The 12437-nt window shown below is 43.1% G+C and overlaps 1 protein-coding gene across 1 annotated transcript in view; it reads right to left on the bottom strand.

The window, feature by feature from the left end:
- Positions 1 to 11672, bottom strand: part of LOC311039592 (receptor-type tyrosine-protein phosphatase zeta-like) — a gene marked incomplete at both ends in the record, with an annotated part of 46346 nt that extends 34674 nt beyond the window's left edge. Inside the window, 2 exons of the mRNA XM_084049532.1 lie at positions 10490 to 10558; positions 11642 to 11672. Of these exons, the coding sequence (XP_083905658.1) occupies positions 10490 to 10558; positions 11642 to 11672 (100 nt within the window). The remainder of the gene's footprint in view (positions 1 to 10489; positions 10559 to 11641) is intronic.
- Positions 11673 to 12437: the final 765 nt, after the last annotated feature.

Genomic DNA, 12437 nt, shown 5'->3' with positions numbered 1-12437 from the left:
CAATTAGGCTCCCGTTACTCCTCTCCTCTCTGCATTTAGACACGTGCCTGCGTGCGCGTGCACACACACAACACACAAGTACAAGTACATTCTCAGAGAGCCTGAAGATGATTTTCATTCTCTTTGTGAAAAGATGCAATACTGCAGGGCATGCTAATAATTTAGAAATACTGCTTGTATTACAGTATAACTGTATAATATTCAGATAGACTGCTTCTACCTGGCCTCAAGCCAGACCAAAATTACTGAATTAAATAATACAAAGTAGAAGCTGGGTGCGTGGCTTAGTGGCTGAGTGCAAAACAAAGTAAAATGGTTGTGTAGCCTACATTAACCATGTTAGGTAACCATCCAAAATGGTCATTTTGTACATTTTCTTATGTTTTTCTGTGAAATGGAATGCACGGTATTACTTTTTTTTTTTACATTTTATGCTAGCACAGTAATAACAATACCTTGCAGCTTGACAGTCTGCTGTGCACTGTTTAGTGACAATGATGAAATATAAGGGAGAAGGGTGGTAGAGCAGTGGTTCAAAACCCATCGCAGTCCTCCCATCTGACCACTTAACTATCTAAGCGGTCACATGCATTTTCAGAGCATGTTTATCTTAATGATCAATCCATCCTGTTCCTGCTTGGATCAATGGAACTAACATTTACTTTGAGCTCCAATTCATCAGTATCGGAATGAAAAACCCCAAATTACCATTTTTACTATTCTTTTTATATATATTTTTTTGAATCCTAGTGTTTTGGCAATTATTTGTGGGCCCACTTGCAATATCCTCACGGTTGAGAATCACTGTAGAACATGTTCTATTGTTGAGCTTAAAAATCAGATAATTGTCATTCATAAACTGCCGTTATTCCTTTGTTGGACCACAGATCAGGAGATTTTTATTCAATAGTGTGAATTCAAAAGTGTATATATGCAAAACATGCATGCACACGCACATGCACCACCGACCAAGTAATCTGGGGGCAAACATGACATGCTTGACAAGACCAAAGCTGCAAATGTATGTTTTATGTATGCAGTACTACACACACACACACACACACACACACACACACACACACACACACACACACACACACACACACACACACACACACACACACACACACACACACACACACACACACACACACACACCTGTCATTCAATAAGAAGACTATGTGGTAATGATGGACTCACATCAATTCCCACTGGATTTGAAACCCACAGCTTTCATGTAATAAGGGGAAAGCGATCATTCCAACAGAATCTCCATATGCTGTTCCTACTGTATGATCTCTGGCAGCACCGTCTAGACTCTAGACTGACGAACATGAAAGCAAAGCAGCACACAAGAGAGCCCAGACCCCCCCCCCCCCATTGAAGACACCCAGATGCAAATCACTGCTGTCGCACAGACACCGCAGAAACCTCTGTATATCTCAATTTTTTTACTTTTTATGTTTTTCTTGTAAATGAATGCTCTACTTTACTACAGTGTCATACAAAAGTAGCAAAACATAGCCGATCTACAAGCTCAAAACGCATCACATTGCCACATGTTTTGAGCTTGTGGATCTGCTATTTTTTATATTAGAATCCTGAAAAGTGACAGTTTTGGTTTTCTGAGTTTTTTTCCTGACCGCACCGAAATCAGGAGATGTTCTCCTGAAAATGAGACCACGGGAGACCGATGGAACGACTTATATTGCAGGTGATATTGTATACCCAAATGAGTTTTATGCCGTGGTAATACGGATACATCTGCACCAGGTAATTCTTTGAGTCGTTCTTTTTATTTTACAGTTAATTTTCTTATTTCTCAATAGGGTGGGCAATTCATCGAAAATTCATCGAAACCTAGCCTGGCTCCAGACCATAGACCCCGCCCACTCACTGAGTGGACTGCTCAGTCTGATAATCAGGCTAATCGAAACAGATATTTAGAACCAGTAACTTTTATTAATAATAATAAATATCATGTAGGGTAATTGATTAATCGAGAAGCAGGTTTTTAAAATATATTTCTTTATTTCTTTTATCAATGAATCAACGCAATTGTTTTTTATTGAAAACGTGTCGTGAGCTTGTAGAGCTGTTATTTTCATTTTTCTTTTTAAATAAGCGTTCATTAATCATTCATCAAAGGTTTGAAATAATCGTGATATTGATTTGAAGTCATATCGCCTAGCCCTAATTCTAAATGTTGTCTTTGTTCCACTGGCCTCTCCCTAATCACACTGACTCATGAGACTGGTGTGTGTTGCAGGGTGAGTCATTCCATTAACATGAACCCTAGCGTCCCTATTCTGGGCATGTCATAATAGGCGCCCATTAGGCGGAAACCAATAAACTGGTGAAAATAGACATAGGGCCCTATTTTCGCCAGTCCTTTACCCGTTGGCACTACCCACTACCCGTGAATTACGCACAAGGGAGCTGGCACTGTCCCTAAACGGTATCTTACGGCCGATATACCCGCTATTCATTATGCCGACTCAAGTCAATTGTGTTTATATAAGATGATAGTCTATTCGAAGCAGACAATGATTTGTGCCACGGGTTGCTCGATGCCATTCGTTCTGTTCAGTTTCATTAATACATTGCCTAAGAAATAATGAACGGATTACAATAATATAAAATTCTCTATAATCAGACAGCAACATGTGGGTGATAATTATGTCTATCAAATATGGTTTTATTCAAAGGCGATCAAAGGCTTCAGCGTATGAAGCAAACGTCGGGTATAGTGTCTAATGTTATTGGCTCCCCAGTGTGGCTGCAGAGTTTGTTTGATTAATCCAGAACACAGGCAGATTGCTGCAATTTAAAGTTCTCTATAACCAGCAATGTTTGAGTGATAATTCTGTGTAACAAATATAATTTTATTCCAAGGCAACGTCGCTCTTCCATGGGCAGAGAGGGAGAGGGCGTAAGATTGCACTGGGGATAATAGCTTGCACAGTCTTCTCTTAAAGGCAGTGGAATCTGGCACGGTGATTGGTTTTATTATTGTTACGCCCAAACCACATCCATGCATAATGTAACAGGTAGCGCAGGTGTTTTAGGCTGGTGTCCGAAGATAGCAACTTTTACACGGGAACGCCCCTTGCGCAATGCTAAATCACCAAATACTGGGTTTAGCCACTCCGGGGCCAAAATAGGGCCCATATACTGTACGAGATAACAACCCATTACACTTTACATAATGGAGTAGGTCAAGACCATACTTTACAGCAGTGGTTCTCAACCTTTTCTGGATCAGGCCTTCTGAAAAGCGTTTGTGGCCCAACCATTCGTCTGCCGTGTGATCAGATGTGATCAGATGGGTGGGTTTATTTTAATCGATATAGTGTTCCGGTTTGGATTAATGGAACTAACGTTGCATAGCCTACTTTAAGTTCCTAGTAAGCAGTATCACAATGAAAACTCACTTCCAGGTTTTCCCCCCAAAAATACCATTAAATGTTTTTGTTTTTTTTCTCATGTTAATGTTATATTGGCCGCGTTTCCCAAACGAATTTGAGCTCCTGCGTAGCCCAGAAGCTGCGTAGGAACCTCCACGCAGCTGCGCAGTAGCAACCCCGCTGCGCACTATCTTCGTTAGTAGCAGCTGTGTGTGCCCAACGTCTCATCTAAATTGGCTTCAGGAGACACCATCGTCGTAGGTTCCGTTACGTCTGTGCTAAAACTACATTCGTGAGACAGTATGCACGTAAAGGACTCCTGGACGAAGCCGACGTAAAGCCTACGTCAACTACGTAGTGCTGTCCTACTATAGTTTAAACACCCTTTGCATACATATATATATATATACAGATTTTTGTATATATACAAAGATAAAGTCTGACCTTTATCTAAATTACCTTTATATGTATTGGACACTTACATTTGTTTAGGTACATTCTGTAATGTATTAAAATGCATTTTAAGGTGACATTTCAATGATCTTAATTGAACACGGCGGCCATTGTAGCCCCCACAGTCAAATTAGCCAGAAGTCGCGTGCAATAGACCTGACTAACGGACAGGTTTATTGGCATGACTGATAACACGTCGGACTGGTGAGTGGGAACTTCGGGTTCGATCCCAGAATGTCCCGTTTCTAAAGTCTACTATGCATAAAATCATAAAAAATAGAAGATCTACAAGCTTGTGACGCGTTGTGAGCTTGTAGATCTGATATTTTCAAAAGATGTTTTAACCATTCATAAACATGGCGAGCGCAACAGCTGTCACTTCGTGAGAGGAACTGGGGACTTTCATCATAACGTTTAACTATAAAACTTCGAAATGAAGGAAACATGTTTAGCTCAGCATCATTTATATATCTTTAGTTAACTTGGCATATGCTTAATATTTTTATTAGATGATCAGATCATCTGTGAGAGTACAATTTGTAAACTTCGGGTTCATGCATAGAGGAAGCACCGCAGCCGCTCGCCCAAACCCAAAAAACAGATCTGCAAGCTGTCGACACGGCATGTCGCAGTGCGTTGACGTCTGTTGTATGTCTTTTTTTTTTTGAGCAGGCATCGCACGTTATGCAGCGGCCCGGCCGTAATTTATATATCTAAAAACTACGGCCGTATGTGTGTGTGTGTGTGTGTGTGTCTGTGTGTGTGTGTGTGTGTGTGTGTGTGTGTGTGTGTGTGTGTGTGTGTGTGGTCGTCGGTCTTTTCATCTATTTCGCTACGATGGGTGTCAGCGCTCGTAACAAACTGCTTCGTAGGACAGTACTCCCCGCCTACTCCTCTCCCAGGAGTAGGCGGGGCTGGCTGCGTGCATTCTGTCTCATGAATGTACTTTTACCACACACGTAGCCAGTTTAGATGGCATGTAGGGGCACAACCACCTGCTACTAATGAGGGTAGAGGCGTGAAGGAGGCTCTTACGCAAGCTGCGTAGGCCACGCATGACCTGAAATCTACGTGCCTGCTAAGGTATTGCGCAGCCTGTGACGACACACGTTAGACCCGTCGTAGGACCTGCGACGATGCTCTACGCACGAGCTCTTTGGGAAACCCGGCCATTATCATTAATTTGGGGGCCCATTTGCAATACCCTCACGGTGGCCCCGGGCCACAGGTTGAGAACCACTGCTTCACAGATCCAATAATTCCCCCATGAGCAAGGCACACACACGAAGATGCACAACAAAAGCAATAATAACAATAATATAGGTCACAGATGAAAAGATGAAAGAGATGAGAAGAAACTGAAGGTGTGGGACAGTGTGTGTGTGTGTGTGTGTGTGTGTGTGTGTGTGTGTGTGTGTGTGTGTGTGTGTGTGTGTGTGTGTGTGTGTGTGTGTGTGTGTGTGTGTGTGTGTGTGTGTGTGAGAGGCAGAGGGAGGGAGAGAGAGAAAGAGGAAGAGGAAGTACACATGCGTTTATACACACACACACACACACACACACACACACACACACACACACACACACACACACACACATTACCTCATTCCAACTACAGTTTGGAAGCACAGACGGGAACAACTGGAGCAGAACAGAGCCCAACAAATTAAACAAATTATAACGCAGGAACATTTGCGCTCTAATGTACAGTACATGTATAATGTATACAGTCACATACCAACACACAAACATATACAGAGAAAGAAAGACCAGGTTTGGGTGAAACGTGAATAAACATCTGAATGTGGGGTTGTTCGTCTTTTTTCTAATGCTACAATTACCAGATTCTTTGGATTAAGTTAACTTTCTGAGTGAGAGAAATGGAGCGTTCCATATAGCGTGTCTGGAAGAGGGGACTCAAAACACAAAACAATGCACGCACACACACACACACACACACAGAGCAGATGGAGTCTGGGGGGTACTTCTCCAAACTGAATGATAACAAGCAGCCCCCCTGGGGATCAAGCAGATGAAAATTACAGGGGTGTGCTGGGCGCACACACACACACACACACACACACACACACACACACACACACACACACACACACACACACACACACACACACACACACACACACACACACACACACACACACACACACACGCACACACACACACGTACAAACACAAAAACAAGCATATTGTGAAGTACACATACTTCTATGTTCAAGCATTGACTTGAACAATAGAACCTCATCAGTCTGAATGGAGGTAACAATGAATGCTTAGACTCTAAGCAGCTCATTGTTACCTCCATTCAGACCGACCAGAATAATGAACACTGTTTACATTCTCCAACAAGAAATGAAAAAGAAAAGAGACGATAATGAACCAAAGGAACTGGGCTACTGCAGAGTCCTTTGTCTTTTCATCTAGGACAGCTTAAGAGGTCTTTAGACGTTACATTTGTAGTTGTGAATATTCTACCTCAGTGGTTCTCAACCAAAGGGCCGGGGCCACGAAATAATTGGCAAAACACTAAGTTTGATGATAATATAACATTCATATTTAAAAATGTATAATGTAAAAAAAAATCTTGGATCCATTTATGAATTATTAATCCCTTAAAGTCGGCCTGATGCAGAAAATGTTGAGAACCACTGTTCTACCTTACATTACAGCAGTCCTTCCACAACTACACACGCTCACTCCCAAAACGGTCTATAGTGACTTCTTGGGACAAATGTGACCAAACGGAAAAACATTTGTCATCTGACGCCGGCCCGGTCACTTCCGCACTCCTGGAATGCGAGCAAGCCGCCGTGCCAAATGTTGCGAAGTCCGCTTCAGCCGACTCAGTGCCGTTCGAGTCCCGATCCTAACAGAATAATAACTCATATCCCCCCTAGTCAACATGTGCCGTCACAGGTTCCCCCCGCGACATCAAACGTTTGCCGTTTGGTCAAATCTGACCCAAGCCGTCACCCATTTGCCATCATGGGAGTGAGAATGCGTTGTCCACAACTACAAATGAGAGCTAACATTTGTCTCGTCCATGGATTTATGTCATCACCCTGATGGGCAACTCTGTCAAGTAGGAAACCAACGTATACTAGATGAATGCAAAATATATGACATGGAATTATACTGTGTCATAATAATACAGTGAACATGAACCCATAGCGACCCTATTCTGGCAGTGTTATAATAGGTACACATTTGCCAAAAATATCAGATCTGAAAGGTCACAGCTTTGTAGATGGGCAATTTTTGGATATTTGGTGTAGAGGGATAAAAGGAGGGGACCAAGTACAAACCCCCGGGGGATTTTAAGTGGTTAAGGAAGGTGTGAGAAAATGTGATATGACGATAAATCCATACATACTGTGACTTTTTAAGCCATATCACACAGCGCTAATTCAGACTTCAAAATAAAGCTCATTTTGGTGTAGACGTTCACATATTAATGAATCTCATGTCAGCTCCTGGTTGTATCATTTAATTGCATTGAGTCGTGTATTTCAGGTTTCTACAGTAGCTTTGGGAGAGAGCTGCTTCATATTCAAAAAGATTGAATGAACTTAGAGGAAATTATAGGAATATCAAAATATGACTTCTTGAACAGAGAAATGTTCCTATTTTTTCTATGATTCTGATAGTTCCCAAAGATTGCCTTTGGCCCTGGTGAAATTAAAATGCATGCTTTCTCTCCAGGACAGGATAACGGTGAGACAGAATTCAATTAACCTGCAAGCCGGATTATTGTACAATCAAAGCAGTCCATTTTCACATCTAGAGCGCAATCCTACAAAAGGAAACCAAATGGAAAGTCTTACAAAATGATTCAGTGTACTGTAATAGTTAAGGTGCCTTTCACTTCCACAATGGCGAATGGGACAAGTTTTACACTCTCAGAGTGTATAGCGTTTGCCTTCTGTCAAAAAGCTTTGCAGTCCTGTGAGCGACCATTCCCCACTTTCCTATCTTCTTCTGTCAAGTATCTCTTTGTCCATTTTGCCCTCTCTATTTTCTTCTCTCTCGCCCCTCCCCCCCACCTTTACTCTTCTCTACCTCCCTCAACTACTTTCTCCATTATTGCCCCTCCTGACAAAATAACTGGGTACCATGGGCCACAATGAAGTGTGTTCTTTCACATGTTAATGCCTTTACTCACGGCTCAGCACACAACACAACACAACACAAGACTCTCTCTCTCTGTCTCTCTCACACACACACACACACACACACACACACACAGTACAGACACAGAGAGGGCCCACAAATACATTCACATGCACTAATGTATGTGTACGTACGTATGTATGTACACACACACACACACACACACACACACACACACACACACACACACACACACACACACACACACACACACACACACACACACACACACACACACACACACACACACACACACACACACACACACACACAGGCTATACAGTTTCACCCACTCTAAGTGGACCTCCTGCCACTGAACCTCCTCTTAATTGTGATGCTGAAGAGAACTTGGGAAACTAACAGAGTGGAAAATGAGAGACTCTGTCTGTCTCTGTATTGTCCGTAATTGCTGTTTCACATCAGCATTACGGTCAGAAAATAAAACAATAGTCTACAGTAGCGTGTCGTCTGCATCATGGAATACACATATACACTATATAAAGCTACAACAATTAATGAATGGAGAGAGAGCACACACACTTTGTCCACTGTCTGTGACCAGAAATGCCAAAAATGATTAAATGTCTGAGACAAATTGTCACGTCAGATTGATAAAAAAAACTGAACAAAAACAAAACAGCAAAAATGTATTAGGTTGATAGACAGAACACTGAAGCACTCCACTCAGTGGAGTGGGTGGAGTGCATTTCTGGATCCAAGCACAATTCCAGAGCCATTGAGAGTTGCGTCAATGAGGGGTCAGAAACACTGCATTTGTGTGCCTATGGAGAATGGCAATGGCACATCTCTCGCTGGCTCTGGGCGCCTTAGTGGCCAAAATATGGGCCAAATATATCGAATATGAATGTATACTAAAGTAAACCATTTCTGGCAAAAGTGCCCGTACCAAAAGTACGGGCACTTAATTGGTGGTTTAAACATCAGAAAGACCACTAAATCCCCATAACAGCTGATGCGTCCATTGACAGCCATACATCCTGCTGAAAAGTCCTTGAGCAAGGCACCGAAGGCCACCGCCCTCACGACTCTGGATAGGCATGCTATCCAGAGTGTGTGTGTGTGTGTGTGTGTGTGTGTGTGTGTGTGTGTGTGTGTGTGTGTGTGTGTGTGTGTGTGTGTGTGTGTGTGTGTGTGTGTGTGTGTGTGTGTGTGTGTGTGTGTGTGTGTGTGTGTGTGTGTGTGTGTGTCCCATTGCTAATAGAATGACTTTAGTCCATTTCTACCTCCACCCATTTCTTCCTCCAACCTGCTGAGCTGTGATTTGCTGCCTCCAACCTGTTGAGCTGTGATTCTCTGTCATTCAGTAGGCAGAAAACCTACATCTGTGTAACAATCCCACTGGCTTATGTGACTGTGTGTGTGCATGGTTAGACTCAAATCCACTGATTATGGAGCATCTGCAGGATTTGTAAGCTCAGGACACCACAGAAACAATTTCAGTTCACTTGCTTATGGCTTTAAAGGAGACTTGATGAGGGTAGGACAGAACACCCTGGACTTCATTTTAATCTAGTTTCTTAAACTCTGTCCTGATTGGCATGCAAACAAGGATCACAGCCTTTCTGACAGAGACTTAAGACATGAACACTTGCATACAGTACTGAATCTCAATCATACTGTGCAGCAACAGAATACTTATCATAATTTTGTCTCCAGACTAAATCCACTCCAGTGTCACTGTGTTCAACTCAGTAGCAGCATATTCATCAGCCCAGGTGTCATGCAGTCATTGCTAAGAAACCCACACACTATGAAAATGTAAGTCTGCAGAGTTTCTTGTGGCAGATAACATATAAGCCTATTGTATTCCAAGTGCAAAATGTGCGTGGGATGCAGCATGCAGATTTGTGTAAACAATCTCCAGTGGCACCTGCCACGAATGAGAGCGACCTTGCACATCAAACATGGTGTTGTTGCATTCCACACAGAAGACGAGGCCTGTTGAACCCAATCACACCCAGTGACACAAAGCAAGAATAAAGATTGACGGAGAAGGAGAAACACAAACAGAGTTTCACATCCGAGGGAAGAGACTGAGCTGTGTGGCGAGGGAGGTTCAGTCCACACAGAAGCCCACTGAACCCAATCACTCTGAGTGATTCCTTCAGACCATAGAGAAGATAATCCCTTCCCACTGGGGGAATTATTCAGTGTTGTTTGTTTGTGTCGGACTGTGGCTTAGCACACCAGGGCTTCAGCGCTGAGTTAGCTAACATCGTCCTAACCATATGCTCAAGATCAAGCCCCCAGGAAGGACTTAATGCCCCCCATGCAGTCATTCATCAATTCAAAGAGGTGGAGGTGAAATGTGTCATTGGCATTCATTTGGCGGTGATGTTTGAATAGTGAAGTGGTGCAATGTAGCTTTGAAAATAAATAAAGAGGGAGTGATATCATGTGTTTATAGCCTTTACAGTACCAACCTGAGTACGACCAGTCAATGTCCTCTGGGAACCTCCTCTGTCCATGGATCAATGGCTCTGCCGCCACAACTAAAGAGAAGAGAGAGAGAGAGAGTGAAGATTAGTCATTGTAGCTTAAAACATGAACGCACACACACACACACACACACACACACACACACACACACACACACACACACACACACACACACACACACACACACACACACACACACACACACACACACACACACACACACACACACACACACTGCAATCACGTACTGTACCAGTCCACGGATTGGCACCTGCTGTGTGACCTTAAATTATATGACTGAAGGGCTTTCCCCTAAGTGTATCTGTACACTAGCCTCGGTACCCAGACGTTCGTTTTTTGTTTCCTGGACACAGACTGGGCTCTATTCAGCCAAAATAATACACACAGAGATGAAGGGTAGATAGAAAAGAGAGATAGGGGGTATCTAAATAAATACATTTACCTTAAAAAGAACAGAAAGAAAGAGGGAGGCAAGCAGATATGAAGTTACAAACAAAGAGATACAGCAGAGGGAGAGAAAGAGACGCTGAGTGAGATGGAGGCAGAGTGAGGGGTGGTAGGACAAGATGGACAGGGAAGGACACAATAAAGAAAAAGATGGCTGGAAGATAGCGAGAAAGAGGTAGGGCAAAAAAAAGGCATGGAGAGACCAAAATGAGAGACAAAGAAGGGGAGAAATGTGATACCTGTGCTGTAGAAAGAGAGACATGTTGCAGATAGAAGGTGTGACAGGGGAGAGAGGGGACAAGGGACAAGAGGAGGAACCAGACACTACAAAGAGTTCTGACAAGACTTATTGTTCAAATTGAAAGAGTCTGTCTCTTCACCTGTCTGTCCGAGTGCTATGACAATATTCTCTCCTAAGGTCAGGTGCGCCTATGTGCACACACAAGTGCACGAGCGCAACACACACACACACACACACACACACACACACACACACACACACACACACACACACACACACACATGTGTTTGGTTTGTAGCTTCACAGACAACCCAGTAATTACCTGTGGAGAGGAACAATTTATAGCGTACAGCCTGTCTCACAACTAGCAACACATCTAGCCTCTAATGACTTTGCTCCTCTCCCATCTCTGAATGTCTCTCCTCACCTCCATCTCCAACTGTCTCATATGTCTCCATTTCTGTCTCTCCTACACACACAATACATAAGGACACTGGACATAGGAGGGATATAGGCATCAGAAAACACACAAGCATAAAGAATGCACATACAGTACATACACACTTTTGGGCAGCGGTGGTTTAAAGGTCAGAGGAGCATGCTTGTTACCGGAAGGTTCCCGGTTCGATTCCCTGGACCGGCAGGAATAAATCTTGGTGGGTAAGTGAATGGCCACCACTTACCCTCAACGCCACTGAAGTGCCAAATGAGCAAGGCACTGAACCCCTGCTCCAGTGGAGCTCTTCAGTGACCAACAGTTAAAGACTGTGTTTGTACTGGTCAGCTCCCATGTTATAATGTGTGTGTGTGTGTGTATGTGGGTCTGTCTGTGGGAAGGGCGTTGCTGAAAATTAACATAATGTGCTCAGCAACTTTCCCTGGGTAAATAATGGACAACAAAAAAAAAGACACTTATAGCAAGTCTAGACAGTTTAAATAATAAAATCTTTACATCACTGGCCCCAGGTCAGAGCACGGCTAATTGTCTCAAATGACTTCCTCCTCTCATTCATCTTCTATCCATCCACCTGCTCACTCTGTCTCTCTGTTTTTGCCTCCCTCCCTCCCTCTCTAGGGAACTGATATATGACAGCGTTAATGGCTTGGGTTACAGTAGCAGTGCACGCTAGGATTAACCATAGGAGCTGTACAGAACATTAAGAGGAATCGATATCTCGCAGCATTCTCTTGTTCATCCTCTGTGTGCCTCTATAACATTAAGA

This window comes from Gymnoscopelus microlampas (genome assembly GCF_963454915.1).
Source record: "Gymnoscopelus microlampas genome assembly, chromosome: 23".
In the NCBI taxonomy this organism is placed as follows: domain Eukaryota; kingdom Metazoa; phylum Chordata; class Actinopteri; order Myctophiformes; family Myctophidae; genus Gymnoscopelus; species Gymnoscopelus microlampas.
The sequence above is the reverse complement of the archived record's forward strand: the minus strand, read 5'-3'. Positions and strand labels throughout refer to the sequence as shown.